Source organism: Falco rusticolus, chromosome 10 (genome assembly GCF_015220075.1).
Source record: "Falco rusticolus isolate bFalRus1 chromosome 10, bFalRus1.pri, whole genome shotgun sequence".
NCBI lineage: Eukaryota > Metazoa > Chordata > Aves > Falconiformes > Falconidae > Falco > Falco rusticolus.
The window spans coordinates 13,968,195-13,992,201 of record NC_051196.1 but is presented as its reverse complement, the minus strand read 5'-3'; the positions used below and the strand labels follow the sequence as shown (position 1 = coordinate 13,992,201).

At 41.9% G+C, this 24,007-nt stretch overlaps 1 protein-coding gene across 1 annotated transcript; it reads right to left on the bottom strand.

The window, feature by feature from the left end:
* Positions 1 to 10,561: 10,561 nt before the first annotated feature.
* Positions 10,562 to 23,251, bottom strand: LIN7C (lin-7 homolog C, crumbs cell polarity complex component). Its single transcript, XM_037402378.1, has 5 exons — positions 23,152 to 23,251; positions 18,310 to 18,428; positions 17,134 to 17,205; positions 16,582 to 16,791; positions 10,562 to 14,084 (listed from the first exon to the last, which is right to left on the bottom strand). Exons 1-5 carry the CDS (start codon positions 23,186 to 23,188, stop codon positions 13,929 to 13,931), a joined length of 594 nt encoding a protein of 197 aa, XP_037258275.1. The 5' UTR covers positions 23,189 to 23,251; the 3' UTR covers positions 10,562 to 13,928.
* Positions 23,252 to 24,007: the final 756 nt, after the last annotated feature.

Below are 24,007 nucleotides of genomic sequence, written 5' to 3'. Positions count from 1 at the left end.
CTAAACAGTGCAGATGCCCATGGAGCCCACTGGAAACTGGCGCTTTCCTAAGCCCTTCTGCTACTACATGGATAGGTATCATTCTGTTCATTTTGTAGGCAGATGATGGAGGAGCACAGAAACTGACAACCTGCATCCACTGTAGCGGGGAAATGGGACGAACCACAGCACCATGTGCTTCCCTGAAGCCAGGAGCAGATTTGCAATGGTGATTGAATCCCCAATCCAATGCAAGAGCAACCGTGCAAGGGTTTCACATGTCACAGCAGCACTTACTTCAAATTACTGTGATTGCATCCAAAAAATCCCAAATACCTGCACAAGCACAGCAGGTAAAACGTGTCGGGGATGAGGCATGCGTGCTGCCAGCAGACACGCAGTGAAGAGGCAGCGTTCACAGGAACCCTGGCCCGGTACCATGGCTCTGATGTACGTGCAGAAAGGGCAGGAGTTGAGGGGCCCATACATTATACTTCATCTTACCAAGGACTGCTCTTCATGACACAGGCATCACACTCTACACCAGACTGAGGTCTGGGCTAATCATGCCTTCCTTGTGCTGATGAAGGGGGGGGAAAGAAGAGAAGGGTTGACTCAGAAGTGGTCATTTGGCGACATTTAAAAATTAGGCATGTAAATAGTGGAGACCTGAAAATTTAAACTAATCTGTGCTCAAGAAGGTAGAGTACACACTAAGGACCACAGAAATACATCAGCCATGACCTTTACCTCCTATGTTTCTCCTCATCATTTTTTCAACTGTCAATTCCCTTTTAAAATGTTAACACTACTTTACCTAGTTACTAAAAATATCATTCTCTTCCATACTGGAAATGCTGTTCCTGATGCACTGATTCCGTATGAATGTCATCATGCATCACTGAAAAAATAAGGTCATTTTAATAACTCACTATGTGCTTGTCCTATACCTTGTAAGCAGAACAAAGTTGTCACCAAAGCTGAGTTTACCGACGTATGAGAAAGCTTTGCCATACTTATATAGACATATATGGTTATCTCTCATCCTTCTCCCTTGTTGATCTTGGCAGGGGAAATGCGTCAAGTCAAAACCATGTTGTTGTAACAACTGTCAGGGCCAAAGACAATGCACGTTCATGTCACTGTCTCTATGCTTGTGCTCAGGGACAGCGATGGAGGAGTAGCAACCAGAATAGCAGCAGGGAAAACAACCTAAACAGCATTATCTTCTAGACATACTTCTCCAAAACATACCCAAACCAATCCAGCTAAGAAAAAGTGACCTTTTTTGCCCCAGCTGGCAAAGAAAAACAGCAACACGCTTATATTCACTCTGCAGTCTCACTTCACTAACCAAAGATAATGGGAGCAGAAACAGCCCCTGGTGCCTGCATGGCTTTTGGAAGATGAATACTAGCACGGAGCATACTTTGTACTGCAATAGCAGTGACCTGCAACGCCCACAGAACTTCTCTTCTGGAAGAAAAGGACAAAAGTTTTCCAGTAAAAGCAGAACAACAAAGCACTTTTTTTCATCCATTGAAACACTGGAATAGTTTAGCTTTTCCTCTCAAGCCTTGCCTGGTTTCAGTCTTTCAATTTCTTTTCCAAGCATTGCTTGAGGTGTTTGATTTTGGGTTTTTTTTTCATTAGTGGAGCTATCTCAAGTCTCCATCTTCCAAACTCCTGTCCTAGGAGCAATCCACTTGCCCTTTCCATTCAGATGATACTGCTTTGCTGCTTCCAGTTAGCCCGTAACTTGTTCTGGCAAATTAACTTCAATACTTTCTTTATTGTTTTTAACCTCTGCCTCTCCCTTGCTAGCACCATTGGAGCACTGCTCTCTCCTCACCAACAGCCCACATTTCTCTTCTTTCTTATGCAGCCACCTGTTTGCAGGCATGTATTGGTTTTATTTTCCATTATAAGGAAAACCCTAATGTTTACTGCAAAGATGGTTTATTTACGTAATGAAGATCTACAAGCCAATGTATTTTTAAGCTGAAAAAAACTAACGGGTACATTTTATTAAGTGACCTATTTCACTAAAAATTGTACCCATGGACTTTGAAATTATTGCAGTTTAAAAATCTCATCTGACACAATCCTCAATGCCACAAATTCCAAGAAGCATCCTCCAAAATAAGGCAGCAATCAGCTTGTTTAATTAAAAAAGAAAATGCAAAGGAGAGAAAAATCCCGAGGTGTGCTTTGAACCAGGTAAAGGAGATGAAGATCTAACAACCAAGTCAAATAAATAAATAAATAAATGAAATACTACTGTGGTTGAGCTGTGGAGAAACCATGCTCTGTTCTTCTTCAGGGAAACTGAAAAGCACCGTAAACAAGTCTACCACTGCATAAGATCTTCAGGATTTAGAACCCAATAATATGGCACGCATTTATGAAACTTTGGTCAGGCATTTGCTGAAAAGGCATTAAGAAAGCTTAAAAGACATATGGAAAACTTACAAAAAATCTGGACATTAGGGATTTCTTTCTGCTATTGCCACAAAACTATCTAGCAACATAACGGCCTCTGACAAAAGTCTGAGAAAAATCCCACTTCAAAGACACTAATTCACATTTGGATTTGATGGGAGTTTGATGTGAAAGAGCATGCAGCTGAAGACCTGAAGCACGGACACAAAAAGAAATACGATTTAAAGTTTGGCTGGAGCAGCAGAACTCCTCAAGGCTGGAGCTGTGCCACAGGAGGATGGCAGGTGGATGAGCACGTAAAGCTCACAGTCATGATAAAAACTTTGTTCTGCTTTAAGAAATGATTAGACTTTCTAAAACAGGCAGCACACCAGTGCTGGACCAGCAACATCATCGTCAGATTTTTCTTTTACAGCATTGCTTGTGCCAATTGATGCCATGAAAGCAGCACTGATTTAATTAGCCAGAATTATGCAAGTGATTAATGCTAATATTGGTCTGAATGGGGTCAGAGGTCTGGCAGAGGGAGGTAAGGACTGACCCTGATCCTTGGGATAAATGATCCTGTCCATTACTTGACACAGGCAAAACAAGTGCCAGCTCTCACCTTCAACATTGATGCTGACACTCAAAGCTAACCTGAAAAGCTAACCAACAGGATTTGCGCAGAAGTTTCCATTTATACATTAGGGTAAAATGCTGTTGGTGTGTCAGTCCTGCATGGTGACTTGCTCTGTCCCCAGCATCACCACTGGTTTCACACAGGCCAAACTATTCTCGCTGAGAAAGGCTAACGTGGAGAGACGGGCTCAGAGGGCAGTTTCCCCCCCTAAGGCTTGCCCAGGGCCCAACGCAGCATACATACATGAACAACAAATATATGCCATTTTGAACAGCTTATAAATTTTAATTTATCTCTGTCTAGTGATAAAAATAAGGTTTACACTCCAATAGGCTAGAGATGGATCTGAAGGATTTATCCAAAGCTTACTGTACCAAAGCATCATCAGAAAAAGCTGCTACTGGTGCTATTTGAGCCCTATACTGCTGGGAAATTCAATCAAAACTTTGATTCCCATTCCAAGGAAATCAATGGTATGCCAGAGAAAATCATATAGAGCTGCTGCGAACAGAAAAAGAAAAAAAAAAATTGGACTATCTGCATTGACAAAGAAAGTTCTGTTAAAACTTGAAGTATACTGCTTCCCAGAAAATGGGCTGAAACTTTTACTCAATTGAACTAGAATGGGAAATAACTTCAGGAAACAAGTATCAAATTAAAGAGAGAGGCTAAACCAAGTTCAGAGTTTTGTTAAGAAAATGAAGGCAAAGATCCAGACCTTGGTATAGCAGAAACACAGAAACAATTTAAGACTTCAGAGAAATGACTGGGTTGAAAAAAATCAAGAGTTATCTTGGTAGGGCCGGAAGTTGCCCAGAAAATTACTTTGTCAATATCTACTTTACACCTCTGTAACACAAGAAACACTGATGAAGACAAGCAAGACCACTAAGATCCATAGTTTAAAAACAGCACATGGAGAGTAAAGAATTTCACAACTTAAATAAATATTGACTAAAAACAGGCGAGAAAATGAATTTTTAAAATGCTCATAATTAAATGTTACCTTTATATATAAACAATACTTAAACTTCCAATTGTATAGTGCCTTTAATATGATTTCTGTATATCGATCGCCTAGATAGTCTGATGTATTTTGCAGTCCAGCCTGGTGAATCTATCCTCGCTCAGTTATTCTGAAAGCTGCCTCTGGAACACAGTGAGCTGGGCTGTGATTAGAAAAGGGACATTACACCATACACAGCAACGAATAACGCTGAGCAGTTTACTCCAACCCCTTCAGTAAATTGGACAGAACAAAGCCAAAAGAGAGGACACCCCATAGAAGAGGTGTGGGGGCATATGTGTTGCTAGTTTTTTGTTTGGTTTGGTTGGTTGGGGTTTATCTTAGCCTAAAAGTGTCAGCTCCTCTACTGTCTAGAATTACGTCTGGAGATTCTCCAGTACTATGTATTGCCCTTGAAAGAAAAGGGTTCCCACTATAATGTAATAGCATTGCAATACACAGAAAATTACTTTTATCTTAGCACTCTAACCCAACGATCAGCTGAAAACAGGTAACTATACAGGAGTGAAAAAGCAATTTAGGGCAATATAACTAGGAAGTGAGGTTAGAGTTTAGTCCAACAGTCACGTCAATCTGTGTTCCATCTAGAAAGTTCTTGCAATAAAAGATGCTACACCAGGCTTTAATTCATATAGCACATCCTCTTCCAAAGGCAGCACGCCGTTCCACCATAAGCCGGGAGTACTGCACAGAGCACCTCGCGGTTCCACAGTGGGCATCAAGCAGCAGGCACAGGGTACCCGTCCCTCAAGCATGACCCCTCCTGCTCGCTGCCAGCAGCAGGCTCTGGCAGGGATCCTAGCACCTCGTGCCCTGTGACACAGCCCCGAGGGCAGGCCCCAGGGGAGGCTCCGGGCAGGCCCCAGGGGAGGCTCCGGGCAGGCCCCAGGGGAGGCTCCGGGCAGGCCTCACAAGCCCCAAGCAGGCCCCGCAGGCTCTAGGGCAGGCCCCGCAGGCTCCGGGCAGGTCCCACAGGCCCCCCAGCCAGGCGCCAAGGCAGCCTCCCGCCTTTCCCCGCGACGAGGGTGACACGTGCCAAGCCGCAAGCGCTTCTATTTTTAAAGGTTAATTTTCTTCCATAAAACATTCATTACGAGCGTGGCCCGATCCATGCTTTCTACAACCGCTCCAGCATGCAGTGCTGCAAAGGCACAGCAGGCCATACGCTGGCGGGCTCCCAAGGGTGCCCGCAAGGCGGCGCCTCGCCCCCCGCCGGGCGGGGACACAGCGAGGCCGCTCCGCGCCGGGGCTGGCCGCTCACGCCGCTCCGCGCCGGGGCCGCCCGCACCCGCACCCGCTTTTTCAGCCGTTTCGGCCTGTGCCAGGGGCCGCGGGCGGCAGCGGCGGGACAGGGCGGCGGGTGGCAGCTCTCCTGCGCCCCCTGGCGGGCCGCTCCCCCCTTTCCCCGGGCTCCCCCGCACGAAACAAGAAATACACCCCGAAGCTAACTGCTCTTCTCTTCGTAAGCCCGCGAAGCGGTGACCAGCATAATATTTAAGGCAAGACGTTATACCAGTTATTAAAAACCCCTAAACAATGCAGCACTCTAAGGGTGAAATCTGCCCGCATAGAGGGCCAGCTTAAGGATCACGTAGCCGTAAATCCTACTTAAACCCCAGTTTGAAGAATTATAGTGGAGCCTGAATAATGTAAAGGAGTAAACTGAACTTCGCTGACTAATTATTCACAGAGCGTGCCCGTGATCCTAAGCTGTTTAGCAAAATATTAGTCAAGGTCCTGTGTTAGAGTGAATAACATCCTTTTGTTCAAGTTCTTTATCACGGACAACACGATGTGATACGTTACCTGTCATCAGCACCGAGTAACCCAAACACTCTGGGGAAAAAAACAAGCCGAACACAATGAGAAATACATGGGATCTTACAAGTGAACGATTAATCAACCGAATCATTTGGTAACGAAGGATTTTCAGTGCAGTACTTAAGAAGAAATCATTTCTAAGCCACAGATGTGAGAATATCCCTGACCAAAACCGTGGGGGCATGCCCCCCATAGGTTCCCAGTTGGATTTTCTATTGGTATGAATTAACCCAGTAACAGCCGGGGATGTGACATGTTGAACCAAGTCACACCCCAGACACCTCATTTTGGCACATTCTCAAGCCCAGTTCCATCCCGTACACAGAGCCTGGAAGGAACAGCAGCGCTGGCACAAGTTCACTAGAGCATGCCATCCTCATTGCTGTCCACCCCCTGCTCTGCACTGTTCTTTGTCCCTGAAACGCTGCAGTGGAACGAAAAAATTATTTTTATACATATTTTGAAGCAGTATAAACATTACTAATCCATGGGCGCCTTGGTTTCTGTAGGATCGACTTTAGATTGCTCTTTTGAAGAGCTCATACAGTTCCAAGGCAACTGACTGAACCGGCTTCAGCAGAGCCCACGTTACCGGAGCAGCTGAGGAATCCCAGCCTTATTTTAACTGGTTTGTATCTTGGAGGAAGGAAGGGAACTGCTAATTAATTAAGATTGGTCATCAAGTTGAGCTGTCAGATAATAAGCTATCTTCAAAATTCAGGGCATAAGCGTACACTAGTCATTTTAGTTCAAGTTTTGTTCTGTAGGGTGAGGTTAATGCAAAAATGGCTGCACCTGCAAAACAAACCGCAAGTGCCAGAGCACTGCTGTTCACCCAGAGAATGGTCCCACTGCTAACTCGCGGAACATGCATTCTTAGCGGTCTTCTGCCAGCTGGCATCCCTTGCCTGGCCAGGCCTAACCCAAACTTGTCTTCAGTATTTGCAGAGGAGCATACATTGCAGAACAAAATCCAGACAAATAAATAAGCCACGAGTGTTTCTCCACCTTGGGTATCAGCTTGTTTGGAGGCAGGCAACTCATTTGTGGAAATATTTTTAAGATATCTTCTCCGTCATCAGGTACCGAGAAGACTACCTAAAAGCTGAAAAAAAAATTTCAAGTTTTGAAATCACGGCCAAGGCTAAAGGTCACAGTACATATTTCCGCTGTGGACAGGCTTGTGCCGACCCAGAGCTGCCACACACTCACACTGGTGCTCTCCAAAGACACTTTTGGTGGCGGGCAGCAAATGTACCAGCCCCTGATGAATCACTGTTTGGGACATATATCCACCGGCCGTCATTCCAAATGTGGCATTAATGCCTAGCATGCCAGACAGAACATGGAAATTAATGTGAAAAATTTGGGGGATACCTAGGACAAAGCAACAAACCTATTTGGCCACATTTAATAGATTACAATCTTCAAAGGCACAACCAACACTAAGTAATCCTTTATCATCATATTTTTTTTTTTAACTTGCCTAGTAGCATTCTGCTTATCTAATTAAGAGTTACTCTTGCTATATCATTTGAGTATGTCCTCACATTTACCTAAACCTGTTGCTGTACATGATTAAATTGCAGCGTGACCCACGTCTAACACCAGCAGCAGCTCAGACATTTACACATTACACACATTTAATACTTCCATGAAACAGCAACACGAATACAAATTCTTCGGGACTCCACATTTATCATGGAGATGACCCATGACTACTGCCAGCTCTCAGCTTCAGTAAGATTACAGTCAGGAGCCTCCCAAAAAAAGCAGCAAGCTTTAATACATATACCGGAGTAGGTATTTGCATCTCAAGCTGTCTGCTCATACTGAGGAGCAGGCTGTTTTGTACTTCTTGGAGGAAAAAAAAAAAAAAAAAAGCCAAACACATTTGCCCTGAATAAAGTCACAGAGAAAACTGCAAAAAGTCTTTTTTCTACTGGTTTGGTTTTTTGTTTGTTTGCTTTTTTTCCTTCCCCTTCTCTGAAACACCTTACAATACCAGCCACAAAACAATTTCTTAGCAAGAGACTGAGGCTCTCCGGAGCCAAACTGTTTGCTCTGTGTCCATACGCTGCGAAACACGACAGGATCCCCATTCAAACCCAGGACTTCCAGTCGCTACTGCAATCAATGCCAGTAACACAATAAATCACTAACTTCTGCCTTTTAACTACAGACACTTGAGGTAGGTAGAAGGCCCAACGACTGACTTCCCTGCTGTCAGCCACCCAGTTGGCAACACAGGCTTTTATTTTTTATATATTATTTATCTATTATAGTTTTTACTCACACAATGCTACTGTTCTGTTTACACACAATGCTCTGCTCAGGCAGAGAATCGGAGCTGCAATTAAGTAAGAACCAGGTATAGGTGGTTCTACTGACCTTTGGTAGTACACAACTCAAAGTCTTGCACTGTTTGGGAAGATGACTTTTTGGTGGTGGTGGGGCATTCTGGGGTTTGGGTTTGTTTTTTCCCCCTCTCTACAGATCTCTTTTCTAGACAGCCAAGGAGAAATCAGAAAGAAACATGAAGGAAAGTATGTCTTGAGTGCCTAAAACTGACGATGTAACAGGAAAAAAAGCCAGTAACTTCAGACAAAAACCTGTGTAACTCTTTAGATAGCATAGAAAGCAAACATGGCTATCACAATCAGAGCAACCAGCCAGGAAAATAAATTATTTTTTTTTAAAATGTGAAAAGACGGGGGAAATCAAAGGGAGAAAACAACTGCTTAAGTATCACCATTTCTCACCAGGACACACCATTTCAGTGTAAAGTTTTTTTAAGACTGAATACCCAGCAATACTGCAATATATCCACCTTACTCCAGTTTTTATATTAACAGAAACCTTTCTGTAGATAGAGACAAGATTAATCAATACATCAAACTATACAACTAAACAGCTACAAAGTTCATACAGGTACCTGAAGATTGTTTAGTTTGGAATTAATAGATCCAATTTCCCACTTGTCCTGCAACCCGCGACAAGGCTCCTTTGTTTTTCTTCGAGGAGCAGGGAAGTAACCATAGCGTGAATCTGAGTGGAAGACTTTAAACCTTCTAAGCCTTTGTTAACAACAAAATACCAAATTTACTTAACACACAAACCAACCCCAATAAACCAAAGGTGAGGGATGTGAAGTTTGTTTTACTTTTCATGACTTTGCCACTCTAGAACCAAGATGGATCTCTAAAACAACAAGGAATAGTAGTACATCAAAACTCCAAATTCAATGCTAACTTAATTTTAAAAGGCTTCCCTGGAACTTTTCTTGCAGCTTTCTTGGTTTGCTTTTTTGCCATAAGAACTAGCTACCAATTTTATCCTGAGGCACACTTCTGAATTTCAGATGCCTTTGTCAGGTGTGCTGTCTCAGCCTCAGGCCCTCCTGGCAAAGGAAAACCTCCCTCTAAAAGCAAGCATTGCAACCCAGGCTTTCTCCAAATCCAGCTTCTAATCAGGATTTTACAAGACACAGAATCAAAGAAACCTGGACTGCTCCATACCTCGGGCCTCCCTGGAATTCCAGCCACTTTGTCTACCTGCCATGGGCTCACCCCTTCCTTGCACCAAAGCAAGTCTTTTGACCATGCACTTTGCTTTTTGAGTTCACCTACGTCAGTGGAAACAGACTGAAAAAACCCAACGACACAATGACTGGGTTCCTGCTCGCTTACCGAACTGAAACAGCTCCATACGTGGTCAAAAACCAGCAAATGCCAGCAGAAGCAAGTATTCGTAATTGAGGAGAAGAGGGTGGCACTTCCAGCTTGCTTGGATATTGACTGCTAGATCACACTGAAATCAGAAGTCAGAAATAAAGTATTTTCCACCAAGATTTTTCGTTGTTTTTAAATCAATTAGGCCTGTAATTGCAATGAAACAATGAGATAATGCAACTTAAAAAGCAGTAGTTGATCTAACTGCAGTCCATCTTTGGTGTAATGTTACAAGCCTTATGTTGAAATTCACAGTTTATATATCTGAACCATATTTAGCAGAACAAGAGATTGCCACCCTGTAAGCCAGAACATGGAAATTACTTTAAAATAGAATTCAAAATGTGCTTCTATTTCCAGCTCATGTGTTATCAATCCTCTACAACAAGTATTCACATAAATATTTGTGCGTGTATTTTCAGTCCGCAGTCCAGCCTACCTAGGTTAGAGTCTCTACGTTCAGAACTGAAGCATTTTCTACCTTTATCTCAGTTCATAACTCCAGGCACATTTTTCCAAGAAGCTGACAATCTTACAAGGTCTTTAAACAAGGAATAACAGAAATTCCAACATCTCCCTTACTTCAGATACTTGGTTAAAACAATTAGAAGATAGTATCTGAGTCACAATAATATACATAATTTGAATTTATGCAGCTGAGACTACAGAGTTCTCAAAAATGCAGGAGGTCCAAGGTATTATAGATGCTTTATAGCATTCTGATTTTCTTCTCCAACAAATCTGAAAATACTAGGGTAGAAAAGGGAAGACCCCTAAGCAATCAGGAGAACAAACTAATAAAAGAGTTAAAGCTTTTCTCTTTGGATGGCCACACACACTCAGGGAGTTTATGTTATGCCCAGAAACTACAAGCACCCAATTAGAGCAGTCAAAACACCACTCAAAATGGAAAATCAAAAGAACAATGCACAAACGCAATGCACGAGAAATTTAACTTTTATTTTTCTGTTGATAAAACCCAAAGATCCCTCACAGCAGCAATAGATGCAGATGTCATCTGCAGAAATGATACCTCTTCTTAATCTGTTCACCAAGTGTGCAGGGACTCTATATTAGCACAGTACAAGCACTGCTCAGTAGTAACAGAGATCATGTTTCTTGGGATATTTTAATCCATCCTTTCCTTAATATTACAGGGGTTTTATAGTATTAAAGATGACTGTTAACGAGTTGTCTGTTGATTGGAATTTTTTTGTTGTTGCAATTTAAAAACTCTTAAATTCTACATGTACAATTTCTATGCCCAGATACACCTCCCCACAATTTGCAGTAGTTGACAAACTGTATCCAAATGCTACAATTCCTAGCTGCACTAGAGTTAAGTATTTCTGTAGAGTAACAAAACACACCTTTGTTCAGTAACAGAAGCGATATAGGTTTTAAAATGCACGTTTCTATCTTGTATCCATACCTTTCTTTTATATATATATATATTTATATATAGCTCTAAAACAAATCTTTACTATTTTACAATTAAATTAAAACACATCCACAATTGGTCTAACTAGTGATTTTGGTCTCAATACTTTATAAACATTAGTTGTTCCATAAAAATATACAATTCAACAACATGGTTGTATTAGTAACATGGGGCCTTCTGAAAGGCCTATGACACATAATCAACCACGCAATTCAGTGCTCATGTCATCTAACCGATAAATATTTATACTGTATTTTCAACCGATCAGTATCTTTAAAATCCAAATTTCTCTTTGCAGGCTTACCATGCTTACAAACATGCAGAAAGCAATCACATTTTTTTCTTCTCCAGTAGATCAACTGACAAAGCACAAACTACATGCTGTCATTTTTAGATCGCTAACCTTTTCCTTCCTTTCACATCCTCAATTATTTCACAATGGACCAGACTGCTCCATGTAGAAAGACCAGGGATTAGCCACATAGTAAGAACTGCACTTTTAAGTTTTAACTTTTAAGCTTCTACAAATCCAATTACTAAGTCAATTAAGATGCACCCACAGCTGCCATACAAGGGAACAGACAGCCAGTACACAACCAAGTTAATTCTAGATATATACCAAAAGGTGAACTTAAAAAAAAAAACAAACAAAAAAACCCACAACCCCCCCAAAAAAACCCCAAACCTGAACTACATAACTACAATCTCAAACCTGGTAGATTCCAAGAGGTGGATCTCTGTCCAGAAATTTTCTTCAAAACAGCACACAAAAACCATGTCACCATCAACACCGCTCGAGATAAGACATCAATTGCTTATAGCTGGAGATTTTCTTATTCCCACCACAGCACCATCCCACATAAACTTTTATAGCAATGGTGATGTAGTACAACGAAGAATTCTCCAAGTCAGAAGCAATCAGTAATAAATCGGTGGTAACCTGGCATATAAGCCTCAGAACATTGTACTCATAAAGGTAATAATAATTTAGGTATTAACTAGTCCAAGACCAATACAGTCAGTCTGTAAATAAGACTACAATAGAACATACTAAAAACACAAAAGAGGTATGACAATTAAGATGAATATTTCTTTTAAACAGCAGAAAGTCAGGGAAACATCTGGAATTCTTTTGCACTGCACTAATATATCTTCTGTTTCTGAATATAAAAATACATCTAGACAGGCAATCTAGAACTGTATACGCTATTAGATTTTCTTCCCCTTAGCTGCTTCAAGATTAGTACAAAATAATGTAAGTTACAGGAATGATTGTTGAAAATTTGTGTATGTTGGCTATTACAAAATCATTCTATGAGAACACCAACTGTAAATTATTTACAGGCGAGGTAATACAATTTCCAAAGTAACAAATCACAATTTAGGAGAAGTGTAAAAAATAATGTACTCGCCAGAACATTATAAAATCTGGTATCATTATCAGCTACACAGTAGATCACAATTAGGTTTTGTAGTTGATATACAACATATTCTTCAGAAAAGTGCCAAGATACTGCTACATAAGAATCTTTTTTCCAAAATCATTTAGCAAAAAAACCTGCATTCTATGTTAAGTAATGAAAAAAAAAAAAAAAAAAGGCAGGAAAAAAGGGATGCCAATTGTACAAGTATGCGTTCTTAAATGCCTTTGAAAAGACTGCAAATTCACTTTCACGCTTAGAGGTCTGACATGAAAGAGACTTCTTAAAAAAATCAATAGAAATATCCACGCATACTTTTTCAGGGTATTGTAGGCCATTTTAAAAGTACACATTCCTCTTAAAACTGTGAAACACACGGAGACTGAAAACATTCTAAAACCAGCAGAACTGCCAAGGGTCGTTGGGATCAGTAGTACAAAATCCTGCTGTACACCAGTCACTACTGCTGCACCCCAGGGGTCTGTACTGGGGTCCATACAGTGCAACATACTCGTTAACATGAAGCGTGATGGGACAGAGCCCCTCAAGTGAGCCATTCAAAGGGACCCTGGCAGGCTGGAGAAATGGGCAAACGAGAATCTCAAAGTTCAGTGAAGGAAAGTGTAAAATCCTGCACCTGGGGAGGAGTAACACCACGCACCAGCACAGGCGGAGAGGCTGACCAGCCGCAAAGCAGCCTTGCAGAGAACCATCCCAAGCTCACTGCGAGTCACCGCGCACCCTGGCAGCAAAGCAGCCCAGCACTCTTCTGATCTGCGTGAGGAAGAGCGCTGCCAGCAAATTGAGGGGGGCGACTCTTCCCCTCTGCTCAGACGCAACTGAAGCGCTGGGTCCAGTTTTGCACTCCCCAGTTCAATACAGACACGGGCATACCAGAGTGAGTCCAGCGAAGGGCCACCAAGGTGATGAAGTGATTGGAGCGTCTGACAGACAAGAAGCTGAGAACTGGGATTGTCTAGCCTGGAGATGAGAAGGCTCAGGGGTGATCTTACCAATGGGTATAAACGCCTGATAAGGAGGAGTAAAAAAGCCAGACTCTTCTCAGCAGCATCCAGTGACTGGACAAGAGGCAACGGACACCAATGGCAATACAAGAAACTCCATTTAAATGGAAGAATGGACCTTTGTAGCGTGAGGGAGATCAAAACACTAGGACAGGTTGCCCAGAGATCTTCTGGAGTCTCCATACTTGGAGCACTTAAAAACCAAGCCTGTCAGAGTCCTGAGCAACCTGCTCTAGCTAACTCTCCTCTGAGCAGGGGGGTTACACCAGACAATCTCCAGGAGTCCCTCCAATCTCAATCATTCTGTGATTCTATGAAAAGGACAGGGTCTTTTGTAGCCCAGGCATTGGATCAACTGAGTCACAAAGCAAACTATAAAATGTAAATGGAATATATTTTCTAAGTTATCGCATACAATGTTAATTTTGCTGCCTGCGTTTGGCCGATCTCATTTTTTCAAATCTCGACTCCATTTCTTCCAGGACCTTTGGTGTGTATCGCACAACTAATTTAACCTTTCCTTGAGCTGCCTTCAGCAGTTCTACTGCTTTTTCGTGGTGTTCACCTTCGACACTCTGCAAAGTATAAACCATTAAGTACAGTATTAGAAAACAGATTTTTTCATTTTTTGTACAACTTCTGTAAAATCAAATATTGAAGCATTCTAGTTTGAAGACTGCACAAGGACAACATCACCCAAGTTCAGGATTTATTCTTCAGCAAATCAATAAGACGTGATGATAAATTTTACTAATCAGTATTTAAAAAAAAAAAAAACAACAAAAGGGTAGCACAAAAATTTTAGTTAGGTTTACGCTGAAAAATTAAATTGTTTACATACAGTAAGTGAAATCAGGATAACATTAAGCAGTTATGGAATCACACTTAAAAATAAACAACTTCAGCAGGTCACTTATTTAAAATTCAAGATTATTTTTCTTCTTTCAGCATACGTTTTAAATTCAGTAGTCACCCTCAATTTGTGTATTAAGTTGCCACATGACAACTGTGAGATAGCTGCCTTCTTGATGCTATCCTGTGTTACAAGGCAATACAGTGCATACTGGGTGCCTGCAGTATAGCAGCCAACGTGCAGTGTGTTGCCTGTCTCAGGGCTCCACACGTCTCTCAGTAAATGCAAGGTATTCAAGATTAAGAATAACCTAACCCAACTCTTTAGGAACAGAATGAAAACATTTTCCCTAAAACAACTCCCAGAATTTATTAGGGTTATATTAATCTGGTTACCAATTTTAAGTAACAGTTCTGAACAACTGCACCCACATATATATTCCTGGACAGCACACATTTTATCAGAAAAAACTTATTTCTCCCGAACTTATTAAACACAATGATGGGACTACCCCAAGCCTACCTCCCACTGGTGCTATTAGAAGCTAGAAGGCAGGTGATGTACCTGTTGATTGGAGGGTTTCCCCGTTACTATAAAGTTACTTACAGAAAGAAAGACAACAATTAAAAAAAACCCAAGTTATTTCTCTTCTATCAGACTTAGACAACACATAGATCTGAGTGTTTTCATTTTTGTTAATCAAGTGGATGTGTAGGTTGTTCTGTTTAAAAAGGCTAATAAAAGGTTTGTGAAGTTCTATGCTTACCATATCAAAACACCTAAAATTCTGGAGTACACCTGTCTCCCAGCTGGAAAAAAACCAAACTTGTTTTAAGGCACATTCACTGCAGTCTTGGCAGTGGCAATTTATTTTTCATTTCTTCATTATTAAATTAGAAATTACAATTAAAAGAATATGCCTGTCGTGTATTAAGACGACAGGATTCCATCTGTAAACATCAGCAGACAATTCCTCTGAGACCACGCTGGCATTCTCAACAGTATTTTATGCACTCACTTGCTGCACTCTTACAATGGTTACATCTGTATTTATATACGTGTATGCAGACATGCAGTCATTAGCTGCACCAACTGTCTGACGATCAGGCTCAGTTTTGGATAGAGTGGTGGTTTTGTTTTCTTTAAGGGGGTCTGTGGGTGAGGAAGGTCTCATCTAAAGAGGGTTCTATACCCATCCCTCACTGCTTCAAAGTAACAGGAAGGCCAAGCCAAGGACAGTTGCACCACTATGGTCATAATTTCTCTTACGTCTCCTAAAAAGTACATTTGGACTCCCAGGTAATAATCAGGAGCCAAGCATGTCAGAGATCTGGGCTAGCAGCGACTTCCCAGAGTACAGACACCCAGTAAGTCTCTATTCTTGTCAAAAAAAACCACTGGGGTTAAAAAGCATAGGATTTGGTTTGATGCTCAGTCTCAAAATAAAATTTGGTTTGCAGATGTAATGCAGAACATTAAGCTAGCATACACCTTCTCTAAAATAAAAGCAGGGGGTTGAGAGATATTTACATGCATTTCACTGGCAGCTACCATAAGTCAAAGCCTGTCCACAGCCTCCTCTTTCCAGTCACCCTGTGTTTTATTTTGTATTGTAACTCTTCACAAGAGGATACTTATTAAAAATAAATATCCACAACGGCATTTTAGACATATGCTCCTTAAAATATTCTAAAAAGCCTCTATTTTTGAAGCTCCATGCACTTAAGTGGAAAGAAAAAAAACACCACAGAACTGAAGATAGCACCACCTTGTAGTTCCACCTTATTACAGCTTTCATAATACAGTAGCATTTTTGTTGGGATAATGAGAATCTGGTCAGTCTAACTCAACATAGCATAACTACTTACCTTAGAAGGTGCAGAAAACTATTATTTTAAATCTGTATCATGAAACTTGTATGAAAGAGGAAGCCATAATGGCAGTTACTATTTCATACAACAATTCTTTGAGTCAATTTATAGAACCCTTCAGAATCTGAAATACTGACATAAGTAGTACAGTTCCCAGTTGAGACAGATCACCAAAGCATAATCCTAGAGCTCTCTACAGAAACCTACTCAAGTTGTTCTTGCAAGGTCAGAAAGAAACTACTTTGCCAAGATTAAAAATGACATCGAGCTTGTGCCCTGCATATTCCCTGTGTGCCCCCACGTGGAAACAAGTCGTTACTGCTACAGAAAGTGAAAACCAGTTCCTACCACTCCGTTTACAGAAAGCAGCTGGTCTCCACGTTTCAGGCCTCCATGTCTATCAGCTATACCGCCAGGGATAATTCGAGAGATATAGATTGGAGAATTTTGTTCTTTGCCTCCCATAATGTTGAATCCAAGACCTTCTTCGGTTTTGGGTAGTTCAACCACTCTGGGATGGGAATGACCTTCGCTAGCAGCAAATGCAGCTACGGTGGCCTGTAAGGAATAAGACATTCCTATTTATAAGAAATTAAACGCAGACCCCTTAACTAGAGACGGCGACCAGACTGAAAAAGAATTTTTATCTCAAAGTACTTAATTGTTAAGACAAACGAGATGAATTCCTTAGATACCAACACTAGCATGAAAAATTTAGGACTCCAAGAATAAAATTAAAATGGAAGAAACTTAAAAATAACAAGTCTTTTTTATACCTTTTAATAACCCATTAAGTTCATCCATTTTATCAGACATCTAGATAATAGCCTTCTGAATTTTAAATAATCTTCTGCTTCTAAATTAACAAACTACTGTATTTTACACCGGTTTGAGGTTTACCTTTGCTGTTGCATTAGCTCTAACTTCTGGGCTACTGCTGATATCCACAGTTTCGTATACGTGTTCGTACACCTTTAGAGACAAAACAGTTTTAAGCATGGGGAGAACAGACATTTTTCTCCGTAGATTATACAACAAAATATCAGGTACAACTCAAAAATGTGTAAATTAAAAAGTACTCACCTCTAATAAGTTACTCCCTGATTCACTACAATGCGTCAAGTGACAACCTACCTTACTATCAGGCAATACCACTCTTGGCATCTTTATCGCTCAGTTAATCCACACATATCCAGGTCTCAACCTAAATCTTCCCTCCTCCCACGGCATTCAGACCTCACCATGAATTTACAAATGCTTATAGCTAATCTCACACACGTGACTGGAGACACGGATGACTATCTTCTGTTGTTTGATTCAAGATCGAACTCTTCAATAAGGATGCATGCAAAATCACCTACGGACAACTCTTCAAAGCTCTCCTGACAATGCATCCCTCCCCACAAACCCCCAAATTTTCCTTCAACTGAGGCAACTAATTGAATACCTTCAGAAAAAAGAAGTTATTGAAAACACAGAGGCAATAAGAATACTAATGCTAAGGACATGTTTACACTGAGGGCTAACACATATCCTTACATCTACCTGTCAACCATTTGGACTTGCTACACAACAAACACACCATCCTCAACAGGATGGAAATATTAAGATGACATCTGTATCTACAAACTGATCTTTTAAATTATTCCAGGTGTTATCATCAGTGGTAGCACTAACAGAAAGAGCAAAGCATATTCAATCACCTAAAAATCTCTGAAAGAGTAGCTGAAAGGAACATGAGGTGGTGCAAGGCCCCACCTCAAGGTGATGCTGATACCGAGGCAATTGGTACTTTGTCCATTCTTACACTCCAAGATGACAGCCTGCTAGCTGCTGGTAAAGACAGGCTCTCAAAATAACATCTAAGAAGTTATTTGCTCCTGAGCCATTATTTAACACACCTATTCTAGCTTAAATTATTTGCTTTTGAATTTTAAAAAATAAGTTTTGTTCTATTAAACTTTGTAAATCAGCTTTTAAGAAGAACAAAATCAGATTAATGCACTGAGCACAAAAATGAAAAGGTAAAACATTGTTTTTTAACTCAAGGTAACTGCTTATGTCAGGTTAACTTACCTCCCTTACAGCATTACAGAATTCACTTTGAAGGACCCTTTGCAAAGCCTGTAGCTTTTGTGGTGGCACTTCTCCACTTCTCTGTAATTTTTCCAGCAACTCAATTGCTCTGCAGATGTCTACAGGAAAATAAAACACTAGTAATGAGTAATGCCTGAGGAAACCCGAAGTGTTTTTTAGTTTGGTTTTTTTTGTTGGATTTTTTAAATTTTTTTTTTAAATTAACGGAGCAGTCTGTGTACATACTGGGTATACACCTTAAAACTATGTACTAGTTTCCTCTCTCCCATAGAACTACTTATCTACAAAATGTTACATTAAACCACCGTACTTTCAGACTATTAAGTCAACCACAGCAACGCAACCCTGTAAAATATCCGAAGGTATCACTTCCATATGCATATTACAAAGACAATCTGATTTTTCCTTGAAGATTAAATCATATTGAACCATTTTGTTGATGTATATACTACTAACATTTCATATGCGTACTTCAAAATCTATCTACTGCATGGACAAAATTCTTTTTACACAGCTAGAATATCATTAAATATGCTAACAAACCTTTTATGTTCAAAAAATTCGTTCAACAAGTAGACTTGTTGCTTCTCCTACAACAGCACTGAGAACTACCTGGCCCCAAACCTCTTTGTTCCAGTTCCTAGAAATTTGTTCCTAAGAACTCAAATTGTCCACGTTCTCATGAAAGTGGATGCTGCTTTGTGAAACTGAACTCCCTGTGAAGGATTTGGTTCCAGACCGGTACGACTCAAGACAGGCATCGAACACTATGTGGCGTGGACCTGGCAGCTCTACACGAGTAGCATATATTCATAGCTCTCACTTGTATTTCCAAAGTGTTACATTAGTGATCATTCTGAATCACGCAATTCCTTGAACAGAAGCAGAACAGTCTCTCAGAAAAGCACACAGAAAGGATTACCTTCATTATCACAAAGGCAAAGAAGCAGTGATTAATATACTATATAAATAAGGCACAGATTATTTTAGAAAAGGACGAAGGCTAGGACACTGCTATATCCCAAATGCATTACTTTTTTCTGTAATTAATTTTCAGGCAATCATTCTTCATGTGAATGCACGTCTACTCAATACCATCACGTCAGCACAGAAAAAGTGCAATAGCCACAAACTCCTCCTAAAGACGAAGTCAAAAAAGAGAGAATTTATGTAACTGAAGGAGAAGACAAGGGGGTGCCTGTTCTGAAATTAATGTCAAGTGCACTGGCCAGAGATAACCCACAGTGATGTTCTGCCCACTTTCAATGTTCTTTCCATCTCCATGAGTTACGAAAAAATGCTTCTAAAGCTTTTAATTTCCTAGCACACATTTTGTATTTCATTTAACATATAAACTCATCAGTGAAATTAAAGAGATTCTAGATGCAATTGTTTTTTATGATGCAAAATCACCAGCTTTCTTAGTAATCCTTGTGTTCAGCAACAGCAGTACAAATTATCTTAATTTCATGAAGTCTCACACTTAACAGTTTGAAGTACAATGATCAACAAATGTCGACAGAAGCACTTCCAATCCTGCAACACTCCATAAATTCATGAGAAAGTCTAGTAAGTATATAAATTACAATACAGCTATCATTTAAATACTTGCAGATGTTTGCAGACAAATAACTACTTCATGCACATAAAAAGTACAGTTCCATGCAGCTGTTCTTGTGCCTGCAGCCCACGAACCATGAAGTGCGTGAACTTGTTATCTAACAGTTTGATCAGGACACTGCCAGAAATTTTTAAGGGCAACAGCAACCTACTGATCCAAAGAGTAGCGGCAGAAATAAACGCTCCAGAACTCCATTCGCTAATTCCTCGTCTTTTTCCAACTTCTGTATTTCATCAATAAACTCGATATATTTCCTACCTGGATCTCCTAACAGACAGAACTACATCACATTTTATACCCTAAGGAGAAATTGGCTGGTTTGGGAACCAGCTGTGTCTTTCATAAAGCACAGACTAGAAGCACACAATCCACTTGTCAAAAAGTGACTGGGATACACTGAACTGGATTCCTTTTAGATGAAACTAAAGCAGAAAATGCACTTTAATAAAAAAGGGCTTTCAGATCAAAGGACCAAACTGCTGCTGTAAAGTAAAAACCCAAAGTAGACAAGCACAGCATGAAAATTGGGTCCTCAGCATTCCACAGATCTCCTTTTACCACACTGCTCCACTTGCTCGGGCAGACACAGGCAAGGGATCCCACTACCAGGACACACTTTTTCCCCAACAGTTGTTTTGTTTTGCCCTGTTGACAGGACCCCATTATACCAGTCCGAAAGTGAAATGAGCGTAACTTTTTCCTACTGAACTGCATTAGGCACGACCAGTCAAAAGCTGAAGATTCAATCTCTCCCAGCAATACTGCTCTGGAAAGGAACTAGTGTGGCTGGGAACAAGTGGCAAAACACACCTTTCGTTTTCAAGAAAAGATTGTTGACTGCCCTGTTGATGTAGTTTGCTTCCTCCCGAAGCACTGCTCAGCTGTATGTATTGATCAGCTGAAAGTTGATTGTTCCAGTAATGGATTTCAACAAGGATTGATGTAGAAATTACTCTAGAGGTAGATGATAAAAAAACCCCACACATAAAACTCATTGTAAAATTGAATCCACACAACTAAAAAACCGATTTTCTTTTAACGTTTTCATCCTTTTTATATCAGTCATCCGTTCTTCACAAATAATTTTTTGTGATCACAGGATGCTAGATCGAGGTTCTGACAAAGGAAAAAAAAAAAGATACATTTAAACTAAAAGAATGTGGAGAAAAAGCCAGGAAGATACCACCACTCCAAACGTATGTGTGAACTAAACACAGAAAGAGGAAAAATGCAGCATCTTCATAGATGCTCATTATTAACCACCTCCGCCGCTTCTGTTCAAATAGTCTGGATTCCTAAGGTGTATGCAGAGGTATCACACATCACTGCCAAACCATAAGAATAACTTCAAAATATAAAATGTTGTTTCAGCCCTGCACTCCAGTGAATTTGGGTGGTGGTGTTCGCAATGCCGCTCAGAGGAGAGAACAGACAGGGAGAATTTTCAGTTGCCCTGATGGTAAGCATATGGTAAACATTTAAAATCAGCTCGATTTCTACACTATTCTCTCTTTTCTTATGCTATATGCCAGCAACATTAGTGATGTTCACTTTCAAGCTGCTGCTGATTCATCATCGAGTTATCTGCAGTCAACCCCATACAATTAACAGATTATTCATTTCTGTAAATAAACCTCTTGCAAGTCTGTTATACTGTGTTCCCTTTCTCTTCTTTTATTAAAAAGACCAATATGCCAGGAAGACTAAATAGCTCCTTTGTTCCACTGATCCCTAAGTAACTGCAGATTTGTTTGTTTTCACGGACAGTGCATAGTGGCAGGGTAATGAAGTAGAGAAGGATGCTGCCCAAGGTTTAACTCCGCAGACCTAACAAGAGCAACTAATCCACTGCCAAAGCAGCTGCCCTAATTAACAAGCTTCAGAACAGAGAGGGTAAATGAGCTGTGGAGTGGGAAGCAAAGTCCTTACGTAACTCACTATTTACAGGCCTTCTCTCACACATTACAAGTGGTTCACTTGTGGAATGGGAAGGAAGATTAAGCAAATAGAAAAACGGAGTTCTGGGGTAGGTAACATGATAGTACCAAGCACAATCAAGTGGGTGTATCTACAAAAAAGCATCTAGCACTGCGAGTAGAGGGAGTGGTCCCAACGAGACCCAGGGGAAAAACACTCCATTCATCCCATCGCCTACACTCCACTTAATTGCTTTCCCTTTCAAGAACAGGATTTCTCATTCTCTGTATTCCCATTTAGATTCCATTTCCCAATCCCTATATTCCTAAATATGCACTAATAAACCAACCATTTGTAATGCTATACAAGCATGTGTTCACTGAGCTACTGCAGACATTGCACAGTTCTGAAGAACCACCCTGAAGGAAGTCTATCGTTGTTTCTTAAAAGCCCTGGATAAAAAGACACAAACATACTATAGTTAGGTTCTGTATTTTACCAGCTTCCCTACTAATTCCGGTTACAGACTGCACCGCTGTTAACAATACAAATTACTATCAAGTGGCAAATCGGGATGAAAACATAAATGCAAGAGAATAACGGAGTTGAGAAGATCCACGAAAAAGTGTATAGGGACCCGTGTGTGTCAGTTGCCTGCTATAAAAACAAGAAAGTTATCACTGCTAAGACACAGCCTAACAGACAGGACTTGAACACAGCTAATTCTTAGCTTTCAGAGTAAGTTTCCCCAGGAGTGAAAGAGAAACAAGGAGCTCTCAGGCGAGCGGAGCTGGCAGAAGGCACAGCAGACCCATCTACAGGCGGCCTGGGGCGAGCGCGTCCCCAGAAACCCGGCCACACCCCGAAACGCGAGGAAACCCCTCGGGGGCTGCGCAAAGAGCCGAGGGAGCGAGTGCCACCCGCACACCGCAAGAACCAGCGGCGAAGGGAAACATCTCCAGAGCAGCCACCGCACGGCCGCTCCCCGGCCGCCCGGGGGGCGGAGGAGCCGCTCGGTGCCCCGCGGCGGGCCGGAGTAGTGCCGCCATGGCTGCCCGCTCTCCCTCCCGGCACGGCACGACACTGCACAGCGCGGCACGGCGGCACTGGCCCAGGCCCCGGGCCGGGGCAAGGGGGCCGGGGAAGGCCGCCCCCAGGCCTCGGGCCAGGCCCCTAGCAGCGCGCCCCAGCACCGGGCTACGGCAGCGGCCCCACCTCGCCCGCAGCGGCAAGCGGCCAGCGGCCAGCAGCGCCCGTCCCTCAGCAGCCGCCGCCGCGCTCACCTCGCTCCAGGCGCACCGGCTCGCCCAACGCCGCCATCTTCTCCTCGCCGCGGCCCGACGGGAAGTGACGCAGCGCTGCCGGAAGGGCAGCCGCAGGGGGCGGGGCTGGCGCCGGCAGGGGGCGACATGGCGGATCGAGGGGGAACCTGGCAGCCCCGGTCGCGACAGTGGCTTCGGTCGCGACAGCAGCCTGCGGCTTCCTTGGAGCCACGGCAGCGCCCACCTGGGGTGTGCCCAGGGGCAGGGGCAGCGCGGGGCGGCCGCAGGGCCCTGCAGAGGCCGGCACCGCCCGCGCGCCGGGGCTGCCCTGGGCGCCGGCCTGAGCTAGGGCTGGTTCGCTAGGGAATGCCCTCTTCTTTTATTTTTTTCTTCATCCTATAACGTGACTAAGGATTCGTCACACGTTAAAAACACCACACAGGGAACGCATCTCTGTCTGTGCACCCTGAGTGACCCTGGGGATGGAATATGTATAAAAAGGTGGTTCTGCCAGTGTGAAATGCAAAGCGTGTGCTTTACGTTTCTTTAGCATGGATTTAATCTATGTGTGGGGCTAATGTATTGCGTTTACCTTATCTATTAAATCGATGGAAGTTCAACATTCTTTGTGAGTTCTTCCTGGAAAAGAGTAGGGGACTACTTCAGGACATGTATTCATATACTCATTTTTTTTCTAAGGGTGTAACTCTCCATGTTTGCCTTTGATTTTGACTGCGTTTTGTATTTTTGCTTTGAAAGAGAATGGCTCTCAACAGGTCTCAAAGTGCCTGCTAATGTGACAGTGATGTACTCCCTCCTTTCTGTGATTCATTTTAGTGCCAGTTTCCCTCTGTTTGAAGGATGCTGCATGTGCATT